We start from the raw sequence: 25,625 nt of genomic DNA on the forward strand, positions 1-25,625 counted from the left end.
TGACTTTAATTTGACAAACATTTTGGAATGTTTCAAAATAGAAGTTATTATACTTTTAATGGGATGGAAGAAGTGATACAACTTTTCAGTGTTATGCATACCATTTACTTCGTGTCTCGTTCTCATTGGCTGTGCCTTTCTCTTTCATTAATCCATCTACTAACTAGCTACGTATGTGTGTGAAGTGGCTTTCTCTTTGACCAGTTGACAGATTTTCTGTCAATTCAAATGCACTTCACACCCGTATGTAGTCAGTTAGTACACGAATTTAAGAAAATTCCGCTATTTAAGTCCCAAACTTCGTTCTACTATCAATCATTAGCCGACACTTTCTTCAGCAGTCCCGATTCGATTAAGAACTAGAGATCAGAAATGGAACTCCAACAAATACTGCATATGAATAGGGGCGAAGGTGACACAAGCTACGCAAAGAATTCATCTTACCAAGTCAGTCAGTCTCTCTATCTCTCTCTTAACACACAAACAGAGTAGTACTAACTCATGCTATGACACGTTGATATCTAAAACAAACAGAGTTTACGAACCCATACTCGCAAGTCATTTTGGAGAAGCTATTATACCTGACATATTCCATAGGTTTGCGAAGAATGCAGCAAAGCTTCTCCGCATGGGCAAAGGCTTCTTTAATAGTCTTATCATCTCTCTTGCCAAAAAAAACTAGAGAAATCGGATATGTAAATGTTTGTTTATAGATATGTAGTACCATGCTGATATCATGTGTATGGGAAGACTTTTATTTGGCATAAATGATAGGTCACAACTTTGTCATTTATTTTATAATTAATTCTCTCATATTATCTTACCAAATGTGTATTAATTGGTGGATTCTACTCACTTTTGAAAATTTGTATTGATTGCAGGGAGTTGGAATAAAATGTGGTAAAAAGGTGCAAATTTTCCACTACAATTGCTGTTTGGCGTAGTAGCGTCAAGTCAGGTCTCAACGTGTCCAGAAAATGCGAGAAAGGCGCGTAACACCAACTGCCAATTGGAAGTGCAACATGGGGCCGCAAACATTCCATTAGTTGATTGTTTGATTTGAATTGATAAAGGTAGTTTAGCACAAAAAGGAAGCTTGCCAATTAGGAGATTTCCTAGTTTGTTGGCTGCGACTGAATAGGAGACAGAAGTCAATTGAGATGAGGACTCCACTTAGCTTTTGGAGAGCCAGCCGCCATAAGAAAATAGGAGGAATCTAGCTTTTGGCTTTTGGCTAATTCCTATTTTCTGATTCCATCATATGACTGATCCCAAGGAAGAAACATTAGTCATTCTTTTGACTTTGTAATCTTTCCTTATTCTTATTCCATCGGATTTTTCATTTCAATTGAGAGACGATGTACGCGACAATTACTTCAGCAATTTTGCATGGGATTCTCTCAATAGAGATGAACTAAACTTTTATTTCTAATCAATGAACAACGGAGGACTTGGTTCAACTTAAATTGTGAGATCAAACTAATTTACTTTTTCCTATTATTTTCTGGTATTCGTATATTTCCTACTTTATATTTTTATGGTTGTCATATTATTCAATTATCCGGGGCCCAGATCTTAGACTAATTCGATAACCTAAAACCAATTAGAGTAATTAAATCTGTAATTGTTTAATTATTCAAAACTAGTGAAAACTGGCATGATTGGTTTGTGTCAGAGAAATATACGGACTAATTTGAAACAACCCTCGTAGTGTATTGTTTAATTAGAACAGATTTCTCTAATTCGTAAGGTAATTGGGGAATTGAATTTTACGGTCGTACCTAGAGTTATTTCGTAATTAGGGTAGTAGCTAACGGTCGTACCTTGGCTATCGATAATTAAGGAGAAATTGATTGTCATCGCTTGTTTGACAATTATAATTTATTTATCAGTTTATAAGTGGAATTATTCTTACATCGATGATCAATTAGGAAAACCATTTCGAAGTTGCTTCTTGACTAGAGTTTGTCCAATACCATTTGAATTTTTATAATTTGTCATTTAATTTTTATTTAATTGAAATATTCGAGTAGCATAGCTTATTGTTAATTCTTATAAAATTCCCCATATCTTGAATTCTAGAAGAAACGAATTACCCCTAATTCCTGTAGATTCGACCCTGCTTACCACTGTATACAAAATCGATACTTTATTTGAACAGGTATTTATTATTGCACAAACTCGACACCTGTCAATTTTTGGCGCCGTTGTCAAGGACTGTCGTTAGTTAATTTGTTTCTTTTTAAGTTAATTCTCGTTTTAATTTTCTAGTATTTTTCTAGTTTATGCCTCGTTCTTCTCGTACGGGTAAATTAATTTTTGATCCTGAAGTAGAGAAGATCACGTGCCAAAAGCGAAAAGAGACCAGACAGCTCAGGGAAGAGCAATCTAGTGCTGCATCTCGGAGACTTGATCCAGAAGTTGAATTAACAAGTTCGCTTGATGATATTTCGAGTGACCCGAATCGAGAAGAAATCACTATGGCTAATGCATGAACATTGAAGGATCTGGCTGCTCCTAATTTAAATCAGCAGCGCTTATGCATTACTTTTTCAAATTTAAATGATAACACCCTGTTTGAGTTAAAATCTGGTCTAATTATCTTTTACCATCTTTTCATGATTTATCAGGTGATGAGTCTCATAAGCACTTTCAAGAGTTTGATATTATTTGTAACAGTATGAAACTTTCGAAAATTACGGAAGAACAAATAAAAATGAGGGCATTTCCTTTCTCTCAAGGACTCAGTAAAAGACTAGTTGTACTACCTACCTCCAGGTAGTATCACCACTTGGGAGCAGCTAAAAAAAAATTATTGAAAATTTTTTTTTTTACGTCTCGAGCTACAAGTCTGAGGAAGGAGATATGCGCTATCAAACAATATCCAGGGGAGTCGCTCTATGATTACTGGGAGAGATTCAAGAAGTTATGCATCAAATACCCTTAACACCAAATAAGCGAGCAATTGCTTATCCAGTACTTTTACGAGGGGCTACTTTTTAGAGACATGAGTATTATTGATACTGCAAGTGAAAGGGCGTTGGTAAACAAAACTTCTCGAGAAGCATGGGAGTTGATTAAAGGGATAGCCGAGAGCTCGCAGCAGTTTGGCACAAGGGAGGATGTCCTGATACATAGAGTAAATGAGATAGAAACATCCTCTATCCTGTAACAACTATTCGAGTTAACATCTTTTGTTAGGCAATTGACTGTAGAAAATGCACCACAAGCCAAGGTATGTGGGATTTGTACTGCCATGGGCCATTCTACAGAGATGTATCCAATGATTTAAGAAGAAAGTGTAGAGCAAGTAAACATGGTTGGTCATGCGCCTGCGCCAAGAAAGCCATATGATCTGTATTCGAACACGTATAATCCGGGTTGGAGAGATCACCCTAACCTCAGTTATGGAGGAAATAGACAATCAAATTTTGCATTGAATAGACAGCAAAGATATCAACAGCAATACTAACCTCGGCAGCCACCACCTCCTCCAAGTTCAAGCCTGTCTTTAGAAAAAATGATGAAACAATTAATTGTTAGTAATATGCAATGTCAACAAAAGACAGAATCTGACTTATAAAATTTAAGGAATCAAATGGATCAGATGCAAGCAATGCAGATTCAGATAAGTCAGATGGCAATATCAATCAACCGTCTGGAATCCCAAGTTCACGAAAAATTGCCATCTCAACTTGAACTGAATCCAAAGAATGTAAGTGCAATGACCTTAACGAACGGGAAGAAAATTCAGAGATCCGAACTCGTGACTCCAAAGGACAAGGATGAAGAAAAGATCGAGAAAGAGCTTGAGGAGGAGGATAGAAACAGTAAAAATCCAGGGGTACTCCCTGACCTAATCATTGAAGTTAAAACTAATTCGCCTCCCATTCCTAGCAGGTTGGAGAAATCGAAAAAGCAGGACAAAGAGAAAGAGATCTTGGAGGTATTCCGCAAGGTAGAAATCAACATTCCCCTACTAGATGCAATCAAACAAGTGCCAAAGTACGCGACGTTTTTGAAAGATTTGTGCGTCAACGAAGAAGATTGAGGGGAGATGAAAGAGTCATTGTGGGGGAGAATGTGTCAGCGATTCTATAGAAGAATCTTCCACTGAAATGTAGAGATCCAGGTATGTTGACTATCCCCTGTAGGATAGGTAATACTTTGATTAGAAATGCCATATTGGACTTAGGAGTATCAATCAATGTAATGCCTAAATCTATCTATACTTCTTTGAACCTTGGTCCGTTAAAAGAAACTGAGATAATAATTCGATTAACTGACCGAACAAATGAATATACTGATGGGTTGGCCAAGAATGTGTTGGTTAAAATTAAAGAATTGGTATTCCCATATAATTTTTATGTACTTGACATAGATGATGATCATTCCCTCGACCCCTCGTCTTTGTTGTTAGGTACACCCTTTTTAGCACAATCCAGACAAAAATTGATGTTAATAAGGGTATCTTGTTCATAAAATTTAATGAAAAAATTGTTCATTTCAATATTTTTGAAACCATGAAATACCTCTCGAACTTTAATTTTAACTCTATTTTTTTCGTAAGTGCTATTGATCCTGCGGTGCAGGTAGTATTTGAATTTGTGGGTAGGAATGAATTAGAAGTTGTTCTAACCAAACACTTCGAGTTAGACACAATTCATGAGGTAGAATTGAGTGAAGATCTGAAGTGTATGATTGGAGCGTTACACTCGTTGCCAACCACGACGACAATGTATGAGCTCACACCTATTTTTATACCCGAATCTTACCAAAAGGTACTATCGTCTGTGGTGCAGGCACCTGTACTTGAATTAAAACCTTTACCGAAACACTTGAAATATGCATACTTGGGCGAGAAAGAAATGCTTCCGGTGATTATCTTGGCGAGACTGTTGGAAACCCAAGAAGACAAGTTAATCCGAGTTCTTAGAGAGTATAAGCAGGCAATAGGATGGACCATCGCTGACATTGAAGAGATCAGTCCCTCTATGTGTATGTACCGAATAAGGCTCGAAAAGGATGCCAAACCTGTAAAGCAAGTTCAAAGGAGTCTCAATCCTCTCATGATGGAAATGGTGAAAAAAAAATACTAAAATTGCTAGATGTGGGAATCGTATACGCAATATCAAACAGTCCGTGGGTGAGCCCGATACAGGTAACCCGATACAGGAATGACAGTGGAGGCCAATCAGAAGGGTGAACTTATGCCAGTACGCAAACCCACCGAATGGCGGCAATGTATCAACTACCAAAAATTAAACGCTGTCACGAAAAATGACCATTTTTCCCTTCCTTTTATTGACCAAATGATTGAGCGGTTAGCTTATCGAGCTCACTATTATTTTTTGGACGAATTTTCAGGGTATTTTCAAATTGCAATCGCACCAGAGAATCAAGAGAAGATCACCTTCACGTGTCCGTTTGAAACTTTCACATACAGGTGAATGCCTTTCGGATTGTGCAATACCCCTGTGACATTTTAGAGATGTATGGTGAGCACTTTTTCAGAATATGTTGAAAAAATTATTAAAATTTTCAAGGACGACTTTAGTGTATATGGTGATAGTTTCGATAATTGTCTAGATAATCTGAAATTGATCTTGTTTAGATGTATAGAAACTAATCTCGTGTTTAATTGAAAAAATGTCATTTTATGGTTGAGTACGGGATAGTTCTATGTCATGTAGTATCTTCTAAGGGTATTGAGGTTGATCAGGTTAAAATAGACATTTTATCTGCTTTACCTTACCCCGCGAGTGTGCGGAAAATGTATTTTTTTTTTGGACATGCAGGTTTTTACCGAAAGTTCATTAAGGATTTCTCGAAAATTGGATCTGCCCTGTTCAAACTCTTACAAAAAGATGCAACTTTTGACTTCGATGTCGAGTGTGAGAGAGCATTCGACAAGTTAAGTGAGCTATTCACATCGCCATCGATCATCGAACCTCCTGATTGAAATCTCCCATTTGAGATCATATGTGATGCCAGTGATCATGCAGTGGGAGCAGTGTTGGGACAGAGAGTAGGAAAAGCAACCCATGCCATCTACTACGCATCAAGGGCTTTGAATTGAGTTCAATTGAATTACTCCACCATAAAAAAGGAGCTTTTAGCAGTTGTCTTTGCTTTAGAGAAATTTAGGTCATATTTATTAGGAATTAAAGTTGTTGTATATTCTGATCATGCAACTCTGAGATACTCGACGATGAAGAAAGATGCAAAATCGAGGCTAATAAGGTGGATATTGCTCTTGCAAGAATTCGATCTGGAAATAAGGGATAAAAGAGACTCGAAGAATTTGGTAACTGACCATTTAAGTTGCATACCAGTTGGAGAGGAGAACGTGCCATTGAGGGATACATTCCCTGATGAACAATTATTTTCGCTAAATTCTAAATTGCCTTGGTATGCTGATTTAGTTAATTACCTAATAATTGGCAAATTACCTGCAGATTGGCCCAAAGCAAAGAGGGACAAACTAAAGAGCGACCATTTATATGGAGAAAAATAAAGTTTTTCTTTTCATGATCAGCAGATCTCAAGAAAAACTTTTGTCGTTGGCCAAAAGGTTCTGCTCTACCAATCGTGACTTAAGTTATTTCCAGGTAAACTGTGTTCTCGGTGGATTGATCCTTTTGTAGTGACTAATGTTTTTCACTTTGGTGCAGTAGAAATACAAAATTTAAAGACCGAGAAGAAATGTGTCGTCAACAGCCACCGTATTAAATTTTATTATGAAGGATTGCCAGTGGAAGAGGGAGAGATGCTGCACCTCAAAGAGCCGTCTCAGGAATGTTAAGGGCGACTAACTATGTCTAGCGAAACACATTAAAGAAAGACGATTATTAGGAGGTAACCTAATTTTTTTACTTCTTTGTTCAGTTCTAGTTGATAGCTTCAATATGTTTTCTAAAAGTTTTCTCAAATTTTTGATTTAATTTTTCATTTTTGATGATTAGTAGGTGTTCCTCCGACGTGACACTCCCGCGTCAATGGGGTGCGTGGTAATGTGCAATTCCCAGGTGCTTCATCAGAAGGGTTTGCACCCTCATGACGTGCCCGCGTCAAATCACCTGGAGAGCTCTTTCTTCGATCTTAGAGCGGACTGACTGACATGACGCGCCCGGGTCAATAGGGCGCGTGGTAATGAGCAATTCTCGAACTCCCCATTAGAAGGGTTTCCACCCTTATAATGCACCTGTATCAACCGAGCATGTGGTAGCTTTTAATTCAACAACTCTTCATTAGAAGGGTTCTTACGTCCAGAACGTGCTCACGTCGTGTTCGAGAGAAAGGTATGTATATATATATATATAATTCATTAATTAAAAAATTGAAATTTTTTTTACATTTTTGTTTAAATTCAAATTTTAAATTTCAAATCTCTAATTTTAAATTTAAAATAAAAAAAAATCGCCGCACCTATTTCTTTTTCTTTCTTTCTTCCTTTCTTTTTCTTTCTTTCTCTTTCTTTCTTTCTTCTTCCCCTATTTCCTTTTTTTTCCCTTTCGGCCGAAGCCCAACCCCCACCTAGACATCCATCGCTGCTTCACCGCTCAATCGATAGACGCACGCCGTCGCTAGAGCTCGCTGTCTCTCTCTCTCTCTGTCCGTCTCTCTGTTTCTTCGTTGTCGCTCCCTCCCCCAAGTTGACCGCCGCCACTGTCGCGCTTCAAGTGACTAACGTGAACTCCGCCACCATCCCTTGCACGCCGCCACTGTCGTCACCGCACTTCATTAGCTGCCTCATCCTCCACCAACGCTATCAACCCCAGTCGTTCGTCGCATTTCAACGCCCCTCTCCCTCCTACATCCGCGCAGTCTGTAACCACCTAGGAGTCGCCCTTCCAGTCACCATCGCCTCTCTTTGCGGCTCACTTATCGCCAAGAATTGTTGCCGGTCAACGGTGTGACGGTATCTCTTTGTCTCAATCACTTGGCAAACCTCTGGAGTATTAATTTTTGCAGTTGCATTCTGGACTTCACTGAAAATCATTTTGCTAAATTATTGTGTTGAGTTGCTGGAATCAATTTTTGGACTAAATTGAGGATTCTGTGGCTGCATTATTAATTGGTTGAATTAAATTACATTGTTGGGAGTAATCTGCCTGTTAATTGAATGACTGATTTGCTTGGGACATCTACTAAGACTTTGAGTGGATAAATTGAGCAATAAACTGTGCTTTTTGAGTTGATTGTTGCATTGGACATAGTTGCCACATCTGGATTACTTGCTTCATATATTCGGTAGAATTCTGTTTCTCTTGTTGATTGGGTTGATTGGTAGAGACTATGGTTAAGTAAAATTCCACTTCCAAGTCTAAAACTCCTAAATATCAACCTACTACACCTCAACCCACCATTCCTGTTAATGAGCCTATCAACCAACCGTCTTCCTCGGGTGTCTGAACACATCTAGATAGGGGTAAAGGTGTCCATGTTGCTACACCCTCTCACTTTGGGGGTCATCTAAACTTCACTAAAGCCGCTGATAAACAGCGATATGCTGTGTGCTCCGAGCAGCGTATCATCCCTGTAAATGTCTTGACAAACTTATCATGAGTGCACTGGGTATAAGGGAAAAGGTTGAGCGGATGTTTACCGCTATTGGTTGGCGACCTTATATTGACATTTTCTGTCCTGTTTTGTTGAACTGGTTAGAGAGTTTTACTACACTTTTGAGTTCGACTTGCCTACGGGGTATATTGTAGATACCCCAAATGTGATTCGCTTCCGTCTAATGAGTCAAGAGTTCAATTTCTCCATTACTTAGTTTAATTTGACATTTAGATTTATTGATCGGGAATATGCTGAGACTAGGAAGTACGCTGAGAGTGCCTGTGACTACATAGAACCATTTTTCTCTCACTACCCCGATATTTGGATGAAAATATCTGTTGACGGGGACCGTTACGATCCTTCCAGATCTAGGAGTTCTTATCTTAAGGATCCGAGTTCTTGTTTTGTTCAGTGATTCGTCTCTACCCCTTTTCTTCTCTAACTTTTCTCTACTTCTTCTTCTCATCTAGAATATGAGTGACTAAAGAAAAGAAATTGATGGTTTTATGAGAGTTCTTTATTGAGAATAATATGTAAGAGAGATGAGTTGAATACCAATTCCATTTGACTCTTGTGGGCAGAAAAAAAATACTATTTTAGTGGGTTTGAATCTCTTTATTGATAAGTAGATGCTGGTAAGGATGAAGTAAAGGCCGAGTGCCTTTGTTCTTGTTTTGAAAACTAAATATAGGTTAGGGACTTGTATATAATTTAGTTAAAGTCCCTAATTATCTGATGTAACTATATTGATTCCCAAAACATTTTTTTTCTTTCTCAAATTGTCCTTCAAATATTTGTGAGACATTTTTACTCTTCAAAAATGCTTGTGGACATCACATGCATGGCTTTCCATCTCTTTAACCCAGAAATTCCTAATTTTATAATGAAATTTAAAATTTTTCTACAAATGCAGCTTTTTGAGTATAACATTCCGTGAAGTGATGTTCGCATTTGCAAAATGCGAGCTCACTGAGTTCGCATTTCACAGATGCGATTTATCATTGAATTTTTGACTTGCAAAAACCCAAAAAAAAAAATGCTTCAGACCTCGCATTTGTTAGTTTTTGAATATTAATAAATTCATGCTCATGCATTTCTATTTTTTTATATATATATATTCAAGCAAACCATTTTAGTTTTTCTTTTGAGTGTGGGTTTTGTTTTTTATTTTGTAAAATTTCAGAGAATGAATATTTAGGTTATTATCCATTGATCTTGAATTTCACATTAACAGAACACTAATATTACCTGGTCCCATAATTAGATTTGTGCCTGCTGTAAATGCTTTTTAAATTCAAGCACTTCCTATGCTATCTAATTATGCCTATTGCTGAGCAAGTTATTGAATTAGTTAATTATCATATTAACATCTAGTTTAAAAATAACATTTTTCTTTGACAAAGATGTACAATATTATCTAGTCAAATAATAATGATAGAAGTAATGCGCATACGACATTGTACAACTTCATTGATAATAGAGCTACAATTTTACTAAACTTTGAGTACTAGATATATGGAAGCTTTAACAAACAAAGAAGCAAAGAGGAGGGATGCAGCTATCAACAAACAAACAGGGAACTATGGGAAGCTTTATGGAAGATGCCTATTAAACACAAAATGAAAATATTTGTGTGGAAATACATCAACAATGGGCTACCAGTCAAGGCTCAAATTTTCAACAGAACAAGGAAAGGAGATCCGGTTTGTTGTGGGTGTGGAGAGAGCGTGGAGACCATTGAGCATGTACTATTGCAGTGCAAGAAAGCAAAAGAAATATGGAAATTTGCATTGGTACAATGGGATGGACTACAAGACCAAACTGGATGCTTCAAACAGTGGTGGAACATGATGATGAATGCAAGAACTAGGAACGATGGTGAAGATCACATAGCCTTAACAGTTAATGTGCTATGGCAGATTTGGAAAGCTAGAAATGCAAGAGTCTTCAACTCCTTACAACAGGAGCCTTTTAAAGTAAATGAAAAGGCAACTAAGGAATGGAAAGAACACATGGATGCAGTTCAACACAATCCGAGGAAGAGCACAGCAGAAACAAGAAGGTAACATGGAAATGGACAAGGGGAACAGGCAGATGCTGAGGCTGTAACTCTGAAGCTCGCAATCCAGCACCAGAAGCAATACAACTCCTTTGGCATTGGCATCACAGCTTCGACTGCTGCAAACCAAGGGTTAGCAGCCTGGTCACTAAGAGAGAGACCATCAGGAAACAAAGATCAAGACCTGGCAGAGGCAGTGAGATTATGCATGGTCAAGGCAGCAAGGAAAGGATGGAGAAAAATCAACATACGGTTTGAAAACAAAAACATGCTGGCACGGTTTCAAAATGGGAAAGCATGGACTATAGCAATAGAAGCTATCATGGAGGACGTCCAGCAAATGTCACTATGGTTTCGAATGTGCTCTTTTGGAAGATTGAATGAAGACACTGATAGCTTATGCTACAGTTTGAGCAAAATTGCTCTTTTGAATTTTTGTGATATGGAGTGGGACTACGCCACTTTGTAGTGCTAAATGCACTCTTGTAAAGATAGGAGCCTTTGCTCCAAAAGTGTACAGTTTTTCATGTTATAAAATTTCTATCGTTTCGGAAAAAAAAATTGAGTACTAGATATACAATAACAGTAGTTGATGCGTAGTTGACGTAGAATTAGTTGTCCTAAGGCTTACTTCAAATATCTTAAAAATCTAATTCTAACTACGAAATATTAATTGGGTTGGTATTTAGTATTTGTTAGATTAGTGATATTATTTAGTTTTACCATGGGTTTAAGAGAGAGCTATCCAATATGTTGAATAGCACTTTTTATTTTTAAAACTCGCATGAGGTAAACGAGGTGAGTTTGCACTAAAAGGGGTAAAATGATCTTGTTTAAAAGATGGGATGTTGATTTGGAGAGTATTAGTTCAAAGTGTGGAAAAAGGAACTGTATTTGAATGTCTGATCAGTAACCGAGGCAGTAACCGCCCGCGGTTTTGAAGATGAGTTTAGTCGGGAAGATAGTTAGCAAATGCAAGCGTTTGGCACTTCTTTTTTTTTTTTAAGCCTAAAACCTTTATCATTTTTTTTTTTCAAAAACATGAACCTCGCATTTATCAAATGCGAAGACTTCACATTTCATAAATGCGAAGATTCTACTTCTAGAATCAGCCCCAAAAACAATCCCTCTAGTAGAAAAACCTTTTTTTTCATCACAATTTAAGAATTTACGCCAAAATTAGATGGAAGGACAAAAAAAAAACACCCTTTATAGAGTTGAGTGACATTTTCTGCTAAAAAAATAATTTAATGACCAAAAGACGTAGAACTTAAAAGTTTAGTGATATTTGTTGTCATTTGCTCTACTAATATTAATAAATTTTTGAGTGAATAGTCAAAATAGTTACTACATTATTCAAAATGGCACGATTTGCTCGTCTAACATTTTTTATGGTCAAAAAAGTCATTCAACTGAAAAAAGTGACATTGAGATAATTTTGTCAATTTCTACCGGTAAACCATCCGGTTACACTGTTACTTGTGTTGGACCAACATTCTCCCATGGGAAAAAATGTCTCCTCAATCCTCACTCATCCCTGGTCGAGTCATTTTGTCGCCGCCTCATCTCTAGTCTCTCCCTCTTTTTCTTTAACTCCCCCAATCTTTATCCTTTCTCTGTCTCTCAGCAAACAAATTCTCTCTCTCTCTCTCTCCCTTTAACATAGACGGACAAACACACGGTAAAGATATTTTTCTTGGATGGCTTCCATTTTCAGTTCCCCGTGTAATCTCCTCAGATCTCAATACCCTTTAGGCAAATTTTTAAAACAAAAAAAAGTCGACATTTGCTTTGGGTTTTATCTTTTATATAAGGAAACAATTTGAGAATGTTGGTCAAGATGGTGAGGTGGTGACCATGGCCAATGAATCATGAAAAGAGTTCTATCTTTCTACCTAAAGAAAATAGAGGAAAAATGAATCCAAAAAAAGATTTCTTTTTCTTTGCAATTATTCTTTTTTATTCCTTTCCAATTCTACTTTCTTCACTTTTGTTGCATTCACTTAAAATGCTTTATGGATTCTTTCATGAGAAGCAGCTGTTAAGACCGCCCTCAGCACTTTCACAAGGAGCACTGTTAAGAAGAACTATACTAGAGAGGAGGGTGTCAAAATCCAGGAAGATGGTGAAAATGGTGGCATTTTGGTGATGTGCGACGAGAAGTTTCAGTGTGTGTTGGTAGTCTTTCTGGATACAAGGATAAATAGAGGGAGAAACCGGACGATTTACCTATACAAATTGACAAAATGATTTGAATAGCGTTTTTTTTTCAGTTGAGTGACCTTTTTTGCCATAAAAAAATTGGGTGATCAAATCGTAACATTTTAAATAATTTAGTGACAATTTTGGACATTGCCTCTAAGTTTTAACCAATAATAGTTGATACACATGAACACTTCTGCGACACCTACAAATATTTGTTATTCCAAAAATATAAGTTTTGGAAATAGTTAGGGGCAACAAAAGACAGTGACGGAGCCACATACAAGCAAGTGGGGTCAATTGACCCCACTTAACTTTGAAAAATTAGTTCTTAGGTTTACGAAATTTAAAAAATTTTAAAGTTGCATCTTATTTGATCCCACTATATTTTATCAAATTATATTTCCTATATACATTGACCCCAAAAAAATTGAAGATTCATAATTCTTACTATCACAATAATTTTGAATTTATTTCAAATTATCTATGAAAGTTAGTTCAAGACTAAATTCATCTAAAATTTCCAAAAACAAGGTGTGAACTTTTTTGAGTGGAGTGAGAAAATCAATTTTTTTTTCAAACTTCAAAGTCTTCAAAAACAAGAATTATTCAAGTGGATGGTAAACTTTTTATTTATAATATGAAATTAAGTTATTATGATTTTTATTTATAATAGGATAAAGATAAATTTTATAAAATAAACCTGTAGAAGATCAAGTTGATGATGATTCGCAGATTATTTTAAAAAATTCAAGAGGTTCAGTTACTTACATTGAAAAATATGCATTTAACAAAATTGATAATGAATTGATTTTGCAACATTTAAAAAAAAAATTCATAGGGTACAATTATAGCCTGTATATAATGTTAGTAACTTTTTTAAAAAAAAAATAAATTTTGCTGTACTAAATTTTGACCCCACAGGCAAAAGACAAAGTATAATGAACACTTTATTTCTTTATATTGTCATACGCCAAATCAGTCCTTGGTGAACAATATATCCAAGCCTTTTATACCATTTGTGGGTTGATTAGAGTTATAATTTGGTTGCATTACTTCCACTGTTACAAACTCTTTGAAATCTTGTCAAAAAAACAAATTTCAAATTATTTGTGATGTAAATAAAATATTATTTAAAATAATTTTGATATCCAAACACACTATATATTACCGACCAAATACTGGCCCCAAAAAAATTGCACTTCAGTCCTTTCATTTACGTCCCCGGACCCTGCTTTGTGCAGGCTGCATTTATCATCATGCCCCCACTTCCTTTGACATTTGCACTTTCCTTTTTAGTTTTAATTATTTTATTAGCTCGGCCCCATTCCTCATTCTCCTGCACTTGACCTATCTGCTACTAACACGTATTCACTTTAGCTTGGATGTTACGTGTCATGCTTTGCATGGACAAAACATATTTTTTTCTATTTAGTCATTGAAGAGGTGTTAAATGTTTGTTGCATTTTGAAATTCCAACATTTTAAAAATAGAGGATTGATAGTTGATAGGTTGCATTTTTCTTATTAAATTTATAATTATTTTTCTCTTAATTTTAGTCAAATATTGTATTAATTAATATATTCTATTCATATTTGGTATTTGAAAAGAAATTGTGGAAAAAATCTTCCCATCCTTTCATGACCCTCAGGCCCCAAAATATATACAAAGCAAAGCCAAAATCGAAAAAGGTAATGGTTCCTAATTCTACCGTAACTACCAAAAGGAAATCAATTCCTACTCTATCTCGACTACCAAAACAATTACCAAAGAATAACTACCAAAAACAGAGCTCCTATCTTTACGCAATTACAGCCCAAATATATGCACAAAATATACACACAATATTCTGCAATCTCCAATACCCCCCCTCAAGTTGGTGCGTGGAGATCTCGAACGCCCAACTTGTAAAGAAGATACTCGAACTGTTGTTTCCCAAGCGCCTTGGTGAAAATGTCGGCTAACTGCTCTGAACTACGTACATATGTAGTTTCTACATTTCCATTTTGAACTTCATTGCGCACAAAATGACAGTCAACTTCTATATGCTTTGTTCGTTCATGAAACACAGGATTTGCCGCAATATGCATGGCTGCTTGGCTGTCACAATAAAGTTTCATAGGTCTAGAATGCATTACCCCTAGAGAACCCAACAACCCTTTCAACCATTTTAGTTCACAAATCGTGGTGGCCATAGATCGATATTCCGCTTCAGCAGATGACCTGGACACAGTATGTTGCTTCTTAGTTTTCCAGGAAATGGGTGAGTTTCCCAGCAAAACAAAATATCCAGTGAGTGAGCGACGAGTTAATGGGCAACTTGCCCAATCAGAATCACAGTATGCGCGCAACTGTAGATTGCAGTCTGATCGGAGAAATATACCTTGACCAGGTCTACCTTTCAAGTAACGAACCATGCGCAAAGCTGCTTCCCAATGTTCTTCTTTTGGCTTTTGCATAAACTGAGCAAGAACATGCACACCATAAGACAACTCAGGTCGTGTAAGTGTCAAATAGATCAATCTTCCGACTAAACGTCTATACTTTTCTGGGTCTGTTAAGGGCATGCTCTCCGCCATTGCCAAGCGATGATTCTGCTCCATCGGAAAACTAGTTGGTTTGGAACCCAATAAACCAACTTCAGTAATAAGATCCAACGCATATTTGCGTTGACAAAGAAAAATGCCACTCTTATTTCTGGCAACTTCCATACCTAAGAAATATTTCAATACTCCCAAATCTTTCATATGAAAGCACTGACATAAATATTTCTTAAATTTCTGAATTGCAGCACTATTATTTCCCCCAATCACAAGATCATCAACATACACCAGAATACATATTTGTATGTTGTTTTGATTCAGAGTAAACAACGAATAATCAGAATAAGATTGAGTAAAGCCATACCGCTGCAAGGCATTAGTGAGTTTAGCGAACCAACACCTTGGAGCTTGTCGCAACCCGTAAAGAGACTTTCGCAATCGACATACCTTTCCTGGTTGGGGAGTTGCAAAACCCGGAGGCATCTTCATATACACTTCCTCTGCTAAATCTCCATGTAAAAATGCATTGTGAACATCCATTTGGTGGAGTTCCCAGTCCTTCGCTGCTGCCACAGACAAGAAAGTTCGAACTGTTACCATTTTTGCAACAGGAGCGAACGTCTCATTGTAGTCAATCCCCTCAACCTGATTATTGCCAAGAATCACCAATCGTGCCTTATACCGCTCAATTGTTCCATCAGAATTATACTTGATTTTGTACACCCATTTGCTACCGATCGCTTTCTTTCCTGGTGGTAGATCTTCCACTGTCCATGTCCCATTCTTTTCAAGCGCCTCAATTTCACTTGCCATAGCTTGTCTCCATCGAGAATCCTTCACCGCCTCACCATAAAAGGTTGGCTCTTTACCAGTTGTTACTGCTGCTAAGAATGATCGATGACACATAGAAAATTTATCACAATTCACATAATGCGCTATAGGATAAGGAGTACCTGAGAATGGAATTGGTGTGGGTAAACATGCAGAAGGGCTTATGCGTCTAGCAGTATATGTCACATAATCTTTTAGACGACTAGATGAGCGCTTTATTCGATGACCTCGCCCAAGTTGTTCATCAACTACCTCAATCTCTTCAGTTCCAGCACCCTCTCTTTCTTCGTTATTCTCTTCACTGTGAACCCGGTTTGTGATTTCTGATGTTTCACTTGGAATATCTTCTATCAGAATGTCTTCTCTTTTATCAACCACTTCCTCTATGGTGCGATCAAAGACTTCAAAAGAATTTAGCCCCGGAACACCTCGAGGTGCATCTGGTGCACTATCATATGGAAACTCATTCTCTGAAAATACCACATCTCGCGAAACAAAGTGTTCACTGGTATCAAGATCATACAATCTCCATCCCTTCTTACCAAAAGGATATCCCACAAACAAACAACGCCGACTCTTACTCCCAAATTTATCCTTGTCTCGATTCAAGTCTCGAGCATAGCACAGACACCCAAAAATTCGAATATGCTTGTAACTGGGTGGTTTGCCAAACAAACATTCGTAAGGTGTCTTATTCCCCAGGAGTTTGGATGGAGTCCGATTTATTAAATATCCAGCGGTCAGCACACATTCTCCCCAAAATTTAATGGGAAGATTTGCTTGGAATCGCAGTGCTCTAGCTACATTCAGAATATGACGATGTTTCCTCTCAACACGTCCATTTTGCTGAGGTGTTCCCACACATGAAGTCTGATGGATCATCCCATTTTCAGCAAAATAATCTTTCAAGCAGGTGAATTCCTTGCCATTATCACTTCTAACAATTTTCACATCCTTGTTGTACTGACGTTTGATCATAGCAAAGAAATTTCGAAGTACACGTTCCACTTCAGATTTAACCATTAACAAATAAATCCACACAGCTCTTGAACAATCATCAACAATGGTTAAAAAATATGATGCACCACATGAAGCAGGAGTTCGATAAGGTCCCCATAGATCACAATGAATCATCTCAAAAATTTCATTTGCTTGATTTTCACTAGAATAAAATGCTGCCCTAGTCTGCTTGGCCCTTAAACAAATATCACATGGTTTTTCTTTAACTAAACTACTACCACCAGAATTAACCTGAGAAAGTAACTCTACTATTTTTGTAGATGGATGTCCCATTCTCCTATGCCACAGGTCAATGGTTTCTAGACGATTTGCATTACATGCCTTGATTTCTGCCATAGACTTGAGGTAGTAAAGCCCTTCGCGTCGTTCACCCACTCCAATCACCATCCTCGAAGCAGGGTCCTGTATAACGCATAATTTTTTAGTGAACAGGATAAAACAATCTAATTCATCAAGCAATTGTGACACTGAAATTAAATTGCAATTCAAGTTTGGGACATAAAGTGCATTTTTCAACTTTATGTATTCACCCAAACGAACCGACCCTTCTTTTAAGGCCATTGTTTGGTTGCCATCCGGCAACCCCACTGCACAGCCCAATAATTCTTTCAAATCAGTCATACATGCTAAACTTCCTGTCATATGGTGGGAGGCGCCTGAATCAATTATCCAGTTCAAAGAATTCTTACCAGACAACTTCTCATTGGTACCCGATTTGCAAGAATTTAGCAAACTTAAAAGGCAGCCCACTGGTCGCTACTCATCAATCCATGCGCTGCATGTTCCCCTTTTGCAGCTTCTGCCGACAAGGAGGACTGACTAACCATCTGAGCAGAGTTAGCTCTAGGTGCACTCCCACGTCCGCGTCCTGAATTTTGGTTCCCGCGTCCACGTCCTGATCCGCGTCCAATCCCCTTGGGCCGATCACCCCACCAATCAGGATATCCGATGAGTTGAAAACAGCTTTCAGCATCATGTCCACCACGGTTGCAGTATGAGCATAAAACTGGCTTATCCTTTGTCCCAGTTCCAGGTCTTCTGCCTCCTGTGTTGGCATGAATAGCAAAGCTCATGGGTTCCCCACGTCCCTCCTTTTCTTTTGACATATTCCGGACACGCTCCTCTTGACATATCAAAGAGTATGCCTTGCTGACACTAGGCAGCGGTTCAGTGCTTAGAATGTTGGAACGAATCGTTCCATACATCGTGTCGTCCAAACCCAACAAGAATTGGTGGAGTTTTTCTTCCTCGCGCTTCTTGTCAAATTGAACTGAGAGATTGCACGTGCATCTTCCACATTGACATGTCGGAATCTGATCATAGTTCGCAAGTTCTTCCCATAATTGCTTCAACCTTCCATAGTAGGTCACAATTGGAAGTCCTCGCTGTTTCCACTCTGCAAGTTCCCCTTTGATCTGTTGAACTCGAGGCCCGTTAGCAATAGAAAACCTTTCTCGGATATCTTCCCACAAATCGTTTGCGATCTCCATATAAGTTATGGTAGATCGTAGAGTTGGTTCTATGGTATTGAGAATCCATGATACCACCATTGAATTCACAGTCCACCAATCCTCCAGATCGGGAGAATCCTCATCGGGTTGCTTCACCATTCCATCAATAAAGCCACACTTCTTCTTGGCTCTCAACGCGGTTCGCACTGCTCGAACCCATTCATCGTAGTTGTCCCCTTTCAATTGTACCTGGGTGATAATATTCCCAGGATTGTCGTTCGCCGTCAAGATGTATGGTGAGACAAATTTTCTTCCTTCACCATTCTGTTTCTTCGTGTCGTCGTTCATAGCTCTGATACCATGAAAAGAAATTGTGGAAAAAATCTTCCCATCCTTTCATGACCCTCAGGCCCCAAAATATATACAAAGCAAAGCCAAAATCGAAAAAGGTAATGGTTCCTAATTCTACCGTAACTACCAAAAGGAAATCAATTCCTACTCTATCTCGACTACCAAAACAATTACCAAAGAATAACTACCAAAAACAGAGCTCCTATCTTTACGCAATTACAGCCCAAATATATGCACAAAATATACACACAATATTCTGCAATCTCCAATAGTATTTGGTACTAGTTATAGGGAAGTGGAGAAAAAGTGGTTAAAGGGACAATCTTCCAGAATATTTTGAACTAGTTTGATGTGGACGCGGTCAATATCTGTTGTCAAGTCCGAGAAGCTCCGGATTTTTCATGCGAGCAAAGGTTTCGTAGTTCGTGTCAAACTTTGAGCAAATTTTGACTGAAAATTTATGAGATAGCTTTATTAGTTATAGGATTTAGTTAGAAAATACTCCCTCCCTTTTTTTATAACTGACGTTTAAGAAATTTGCTCTAGTGTACTTTTATTTGTCGTTTTATTATCCCCATACAGTATTAATTATTTTTTCACAATTTTACCCTTTTATCTCTCTTTTCCAATACAGGGTTCTTAATTACTACTTTTGGCCTAGTAAAACAGCACCATTTAGTACTCTAGTGAGAGAAAACATGGGTGAATTGGACAATTAATGAGGGTACAAAAGAAAAGTAGTGTACAGATTTAAGCAATGAAAAACTTTTCTTAATTGATGTGCAAACGTCTGTTATAAAAAAAGGGAGGGAGTAATGAAAATTATCGTTTGAAGCTTCCTTTTCCACTTGGGAGTTTACTTCATTTTAGCATGCTACAAACTAGGAGAAAAAGTAGGAATTGAGACGGCTGGTTTTCTCGCTTGACTAGTACTTCTGAAAGAAAAGAATTTTGGGGGACTGGGGGAGGGAGGGGTCATGACTCTTTGCTTCAAAAGAGAGGGAAACGATAGACTTTAGTTCTTAGTTTTTGGTGGCCGCATGTCCATCGAGATTCACCATAATTTTGCATTGAGATTTTTCCCAACGATGAGCGGCTAATTTCTTTTGCTAGTCAAGGGATAATAAAGGATTTGGTTCATCTATAATTGTGAGATTTAATTGTTTTCATTTGTTTCTTTTATTTATTGGCATTCGTATGTTTTCTAATTTAATTTCTTATGATTATTATGTTATTTGAATATCAAGGGCCTGGTATTTAAATTAATCTAATAACCTCATATCAACTAGAGTAATTAAATTCGTAATTATTTAATTGCTTTAAACTAGTGGTAATTGGCATGATTGAATTTGTGTTAGGGGAACATATGGGTTAACTTAAAATAACTATTGTAGCGTGTTATTTGGTTAGAATAAGGATTTTTTAATTCTTAAGACAATTGGAAAATTAAACTCTAAGGTTGTACCTAGTGTTATTTTTTGATTAGGGCAGTTGTTAACAGTTATACCTTAATTACCAATACAATAAGGAAAAGTTGACTGTCATCGCGTGTTTGGCAGTTATAACTTATTTGTCAGTAAATAAATGATCAGTAAATAAATGAAATTATTGTTACATCCATGATCAATTGAATGAACTATTTCCAAAGTTATTTATTGGCTAGAGTTTATTTATTATTGTTTCAATTTTAATAAATTATCAGTTAGGTCTTTTTGTTTGAATTGTTTAATTATTCTCATTTTTATAAAAATCCCCCATACTCTGTACTCTAAAAGAAACAAATTATCCCCAATCCCTATGGATTCAATCCTACTCACCATTATATATAAAATTAATATTTTTTTAAGTAAGTATTTATTATTACACAGACTCAACACCTGTCAATAGCAGTGTTAGAGGATTTGTTTTCAAAAACCTTCGAAAATTCAAGATTCAAATTTGAATTTAGTATGAAATATAAATAAATGTGAGGTTAACATTAATAAAAAGAGATCAAAAGTAACTTTGATTTTAGTAAAATGACAAATATTTTGAAACATTTTAAAATGAAAATATGATACTTTCAATAAAACGGAGGGAATAATAAATATAACTTTTCTACAATATGCCTATCATTTCCTTTGTGTCTCGTTCCCAATGGCCGTGGCTTTCTGTTTGACTAGTCGACAGATTTTCTGTCAATTCAAATGCACTTTTGATTTAAGAAATTTCCGCTATTTAAGTCCGAAACTTCTTTGTACCATCAATCATTAACCGACACTTTCTTCAGCCGTCCCGATTCGGCAATGACAGAGCCAAGGGAGGCTGAGCGGTGCCATGGCCCCTAAGTTTTAAAAATTTTAATTCATAATATGTAAATATATGTATAAGATAAAGTTGGCCCTCCTAATTTTTTACAATTTTAATTTATATTATGAGAGTTTATACATATATATATATATATATATATATATATCTGTATGTGCGTATGAATTAGTCACCTTTGATTTAATTTTTTCTTCAAAAAAAGTTATTTATTTTTTATCGTGCTAATTATTTAACATTCAAAAAATTAAACATATAATTTGGTAATCCATAGTAAATTGACCCAATTTGATATATTATAATAAAAGACTCAATTCATAATTATCAATGGGCTAAAACAAAAATAATTACTTTATTGGTCCATATACAAATATACAACTTAGCCTAATTGATAAAAAAATTTAAAATTAGTGAACTATACTCTTGTTGACCCATATACAAATATACAAATAATTACTTGAAGGCTTGGTGAAGACAAGAAATTGAGTGATCTATCTTGTTGTTGATAGATTGATTATATTTATTCTCACTCTTCCTATGTCAATTGCAACTATAGAACGGGTATTTTCAATTATGAATATAATCAAAATAAAGATCCAAAACAAGATAAAAGATAATTTCTTGAATGATTGTCTAACAATGTACATAAAAAAAAGGAAGTTGTTCAAAAATTTAGTACTCAATTATAGATGAATTTAGTTCTATGAAAGAACGCAAAACTCAGTTTACTTTTAAGAAAAGAGGTTGAAATTCAAGGTATGCTAACATAACTTTTATCTTTTATTAATTGAAAATAGTTATATTTATATTGCATAGTTATATTTTTATTTTTGCACAAGTGACAAATTGGAGCATTTTCTCATAATGTACAATTTGGGTAATTTGTGATGTTATAAGATATTTAATAAAAAGTTATTTCTTATCCTGATTTTTGTTATGACTATGCTGCATATTTATGAAATAGACATACCTTTATAATTAAAATTAAAATTTGATATTTTAAGATGTCATATATTTAAATAGATGAAAATTATTTTGAATATAACATATTAAGATAATTTTGTTTAGAAAAATTTTGGCCCCCCTCCCAAGGAAAAAATCCTGGCTCCGTTCTATAGTCTATAGAATAGACATTTTCAATTATGAAGATAATCAAAACAAATCTCCAATACAAGATAAAAGATAATTTCTTGAATGATTGCCTAACAATGTACATAAAAAAGAAAGTTGTTCGAAAATTTAGCATTGATTCAATTATACATGAATTTAGTTCTATAAAAGAACGTAAATCTCAATTTACTTTTAATAAAAGAGGATGAAATTTTAAGGTATGCTAACATAACTTTTATCTTTTTTTAATTGAAAATAGTTATATTTTCTTTTTTTGTACAAGTGACATATTGGAGCATCTTCTCATAATGAGTGGTTTGTGATGTTATAAGACATTTAATCAAAGATTATTTCTTGTCTTAATTTTAGTTATGACTCTGTTACATATTTATGAAATAGACATATCTTTATAATTAAAGTTAATATTTGATATTATAAGATGTCATATATTTAAATAAATGAAAATTATTTTGAATATTAAGGTAATTTTGTTCGAAAAAAATTCCCCCCCCCCCCCCCCCAAAAAGAAAAAATCCTGCTCCGTCATTGCGATTCGGTTAAGTACTGCATATGAATGGAGGTGAAGGCGACACAAGCTACGCAAAGAATTCACCCTACCAAATCTGTCTGTCTCTCTGTCTCTATCTCTTTAACACACACACACACACACACAGAGTAGTACTAACTCATGCTATGACACGTTGATCTCTAAAATAGTATATCTTTTTTTCCTCCTTAACATTTGTTTTTTGGAGTGGTGTATCTAGAATTCGGTTCTCACCAAGGTGAAACCTGCCCTTGAACAATGCTTACGAGAATTGTTGCGGGCCAACTTACCCAACATCAACAAGTGCCTTAAAGTTGCGGATTTGGGATGCGCTTCTGGCCCAAACACAGTTTTAACAGTTTGGAACATTATACAAAGTGTCGACAAAGTTGGCCAGGAAAAGAAGAATGCATTCGAACCTCCCACCATTCAGATTTTTCTGAATGATCTTTTCCAAAATGATTTCAATTCGGTTTTCAAGTCGCTGCCAAGCTTCTACCGCAAACTTGAGAAAGAAAACGGACGCAAAATAGGATCGTGCCTGATAGCCACAATGCCTGGCTCTTTCTACGGCAGACTCTTCCCCGAGGAGTCCATGCATTTTTTACACCCTTCTTACAGTCTTCACTGGTTATCTCAGGTCTTTGAATTAATCCCTTTTATCCTTTTCCTTTCTCTTGTAGCAAAAATCGTTCATGATTTTCATTCAATCTCAAGGTATCCACAAGAATCCAAGAAAGAGATTTCTGAAGAAACCAACAACATTTTTATTAAAAAAAAATAAAAATTCGCGGCTCATGATTTATATTCCCACATGCAACGCTAACAAAATGCTCCAACAATATAAGTTACCAGCTTTAGACGTGCAGGTTCCCAGTGGTTTGGTGACTGAATCGGGGATCAGTGTGAATAAAGGGAGCATTCACTCTTCCAAAGCAAGCTGTCCGCCCGCCCAAAAGGCATATTTGGACCAATTTATGAAAGATTTTACCACATTTCTAAGGATGCATTCGGAAGAGTTGGTTTCACATGGCCGAATACTCCTTACTTTCATGTGTGAAGGAGATGAATTCGACGGCCCGAATATCTTTGACTTACTTGACATGGCATTAATGGACTTGGTTGTCGAGATCTTAATCTCTCTGTCTCTTTGATGATTATCAGATGCTTCACTAAGGGATGGCAATTTTTTTTTGGAGGGGGGGAGGGGGGGGGGGGGGGCAAGGGGCGCCCCTGCCCGGTGTTCTAAAATCTCCTCCCACCTCGCCCCCTGCCCGGTCCCACATCCCCATGGGTGTCCTCCCAGTTGGCTAATTATATTTTTTATTTTGACATTATTTGTCTACATATATAATATCAAAACCTTATAAATCACTCTTTTATAGATTCTTAGTAAAATATTCAATGTGAAATCGAGATTAAAAATTATTTTGATCTTTTTAATTCATCTCTTTACTTTTAATGGCAAATCTAAACTTATAACCATCATATTTGTTTCCTATTTTTAGGTAAATTACTTACAATATGTAAAAAATTTTAAGGAAATTGAAGATAGCCATATCATTATTTTATCATATAAATTATGATTTTTTTTATTCTTAATTTATAATACACATGCACGCGCGCGCGCGCGCATATATAAATAATTGATATGTAATTATAATGTGTATATGTATATATGTGTAAAACTATATACAAATATTTATTTTTTAAAACTTTATTTTAGTAGTAGGGGATGGGGTGGCAGATAGGTAGGGGGTATCCTTCCCGTCCCCCACCTCATTTAAAACAGGAGGAGAAAAATGTCCTCCACCTCGTCCCACCCTATTAGCCACTTCCCCACCCTATTACATCTGTTTTCATTGTCATCTCTAGATGCTTGTTATCACACAACTTCAATACATTTAAGATAATTCTTTCCTTGAGTTTCGTCTAGCCTCCACCAAATTAATTTGTTGAAAGTTAGAAATATAGTGGGATTTAATTTGTCAGGTATTTTTTTCCCTTTTTGGTAAAAAAAAAAGTATTGGAAAGGAAGAAATCGTTCATTATTTAATTTTTTGGCAACTTTTCTATATGAAGTATGAACTAAAAACACAAGTAATAATATATTCATATTGAAATTAAGGGAAAAAAAACTGTGCATTTTACGCTAGACTTGACGTTTTAACAAATTGGCTAATTTCCAAGTCTCGCGCTTCAAATAATTTGAATTGAATTGATGATTGGCATATCTGCAGGGACATCAGGAGGAAGAAAGAATGGATAGTTTCAATCTTCCAAACTATACTTCTTCAGTAGAAGAAATAAGGTACATAATTGAGGAGGAAGGTTCTTTTGAAATTTTGTACCTGGAGACTTTTAAGCTCCGTCATGATGCTGGCTTCTCCATTGATGATGATTACCAGTTACAATCCCATTCCCAAGTATACTGCGATGAACATGTTAGAGCAGCGTATGTGGCATCATTCATTAGAGTAGTTTACGAACCCACCCTCGCAAGTCATTTTGGAGAAGCTATTGTACCTGACATATGCCACAGGTTTGCGAAGAATGCAGCAAAGCTTCTCCGCATGGGCAAAGGCTTCTTTAATAATCTTATCATTTCTTTTGCCAAAAAACCAGAGAAATCAGACATGTAA

The 25,625-nt window shown here is 36.3% G+C and overlaps 1 protein-coding gene and 1 non-coding gene across 3 annotated transcripts; one reads left to right on the plus strand and one right to left on the minus strand.

Annotated features, from left to right (window-relative positions):
- Positions 1-372: 372 nt before the first annotated feature.
- On the plus strand, positions 373-25,625 carry LOC113710584 (probable caffeine synthase MTL2). 2 transcript variants are annotated; one of them, XM_072066398.1, is made up of 5 exons: positions 373-447; positions 23,204-23,623; positions 23,853-24,107; positions 24,735-24,752; positions 25,236-25,625. In XM_072066398.1, the coding sequence occupies exons 1-5, from the start codon at positions 373-375 to the stop codon at positions 25,623-25,625; spliced, it is 1,158 nt and encodes a 385-aa protein (XP_071922499.1). The 2 variants fall into 2 exon arrangements, with proteins under 2 accessions (XP_071922499.1, XP_071922498.1); XM_072066397.1 differs by lacking the exon at positions 24,735-24,752 and having other exon boundaries at positions 23,853-24,111; positions 25,222-25,625.
- Positions 2,849-2,955, minus strand: LOC113710756 (small nucleolar RNA R71). The gene has a single exon (XR_003452942.1). It is a non-coding gene; the product is annotated as a small nucleolar RNA R71 (small nucleolar RNA).

The sequence above is a fragment of the Coffea arabica genome, chromosome 9e (assembly GCF_036785885.1).
Source record: "Coffea arabica cultivar ET-39 chromosome 9e, Coffea Arabica ET-39 HiFi, whole genome shotgun sequence".
NCBI lineage: Eukaryota > Viridiplantae > Streptophyta > Magnoliopsida > Gentianales > Rubiaceae > Coffea > Coffea arabica.

Excerpts from the sequence above, each read along its gene's own strand:
- LOC113710584 (XM_072066397.1), top strand. The coding sequence starts at position 373 with ATGGAACTCCAACAAATACTGCATATGAATAGGGGCGAAGGTGACACA. Across the intron at positions 23,624-23,852 it reads GTCTTCACTGGTTATCTCAG|GTTCCCAGTGGTTTGGTGAC; the intron begins GTCTTTGAATTA and ends TTAGACGTGCAG. Across the intron at positions 24,112-25,221 it reads ATTAATGGACTTGGTTGTCG|AGGGACATCAGGAGGAAGAA; the intron begins AGATCTTAATCT and ends TGGCATATCTGC.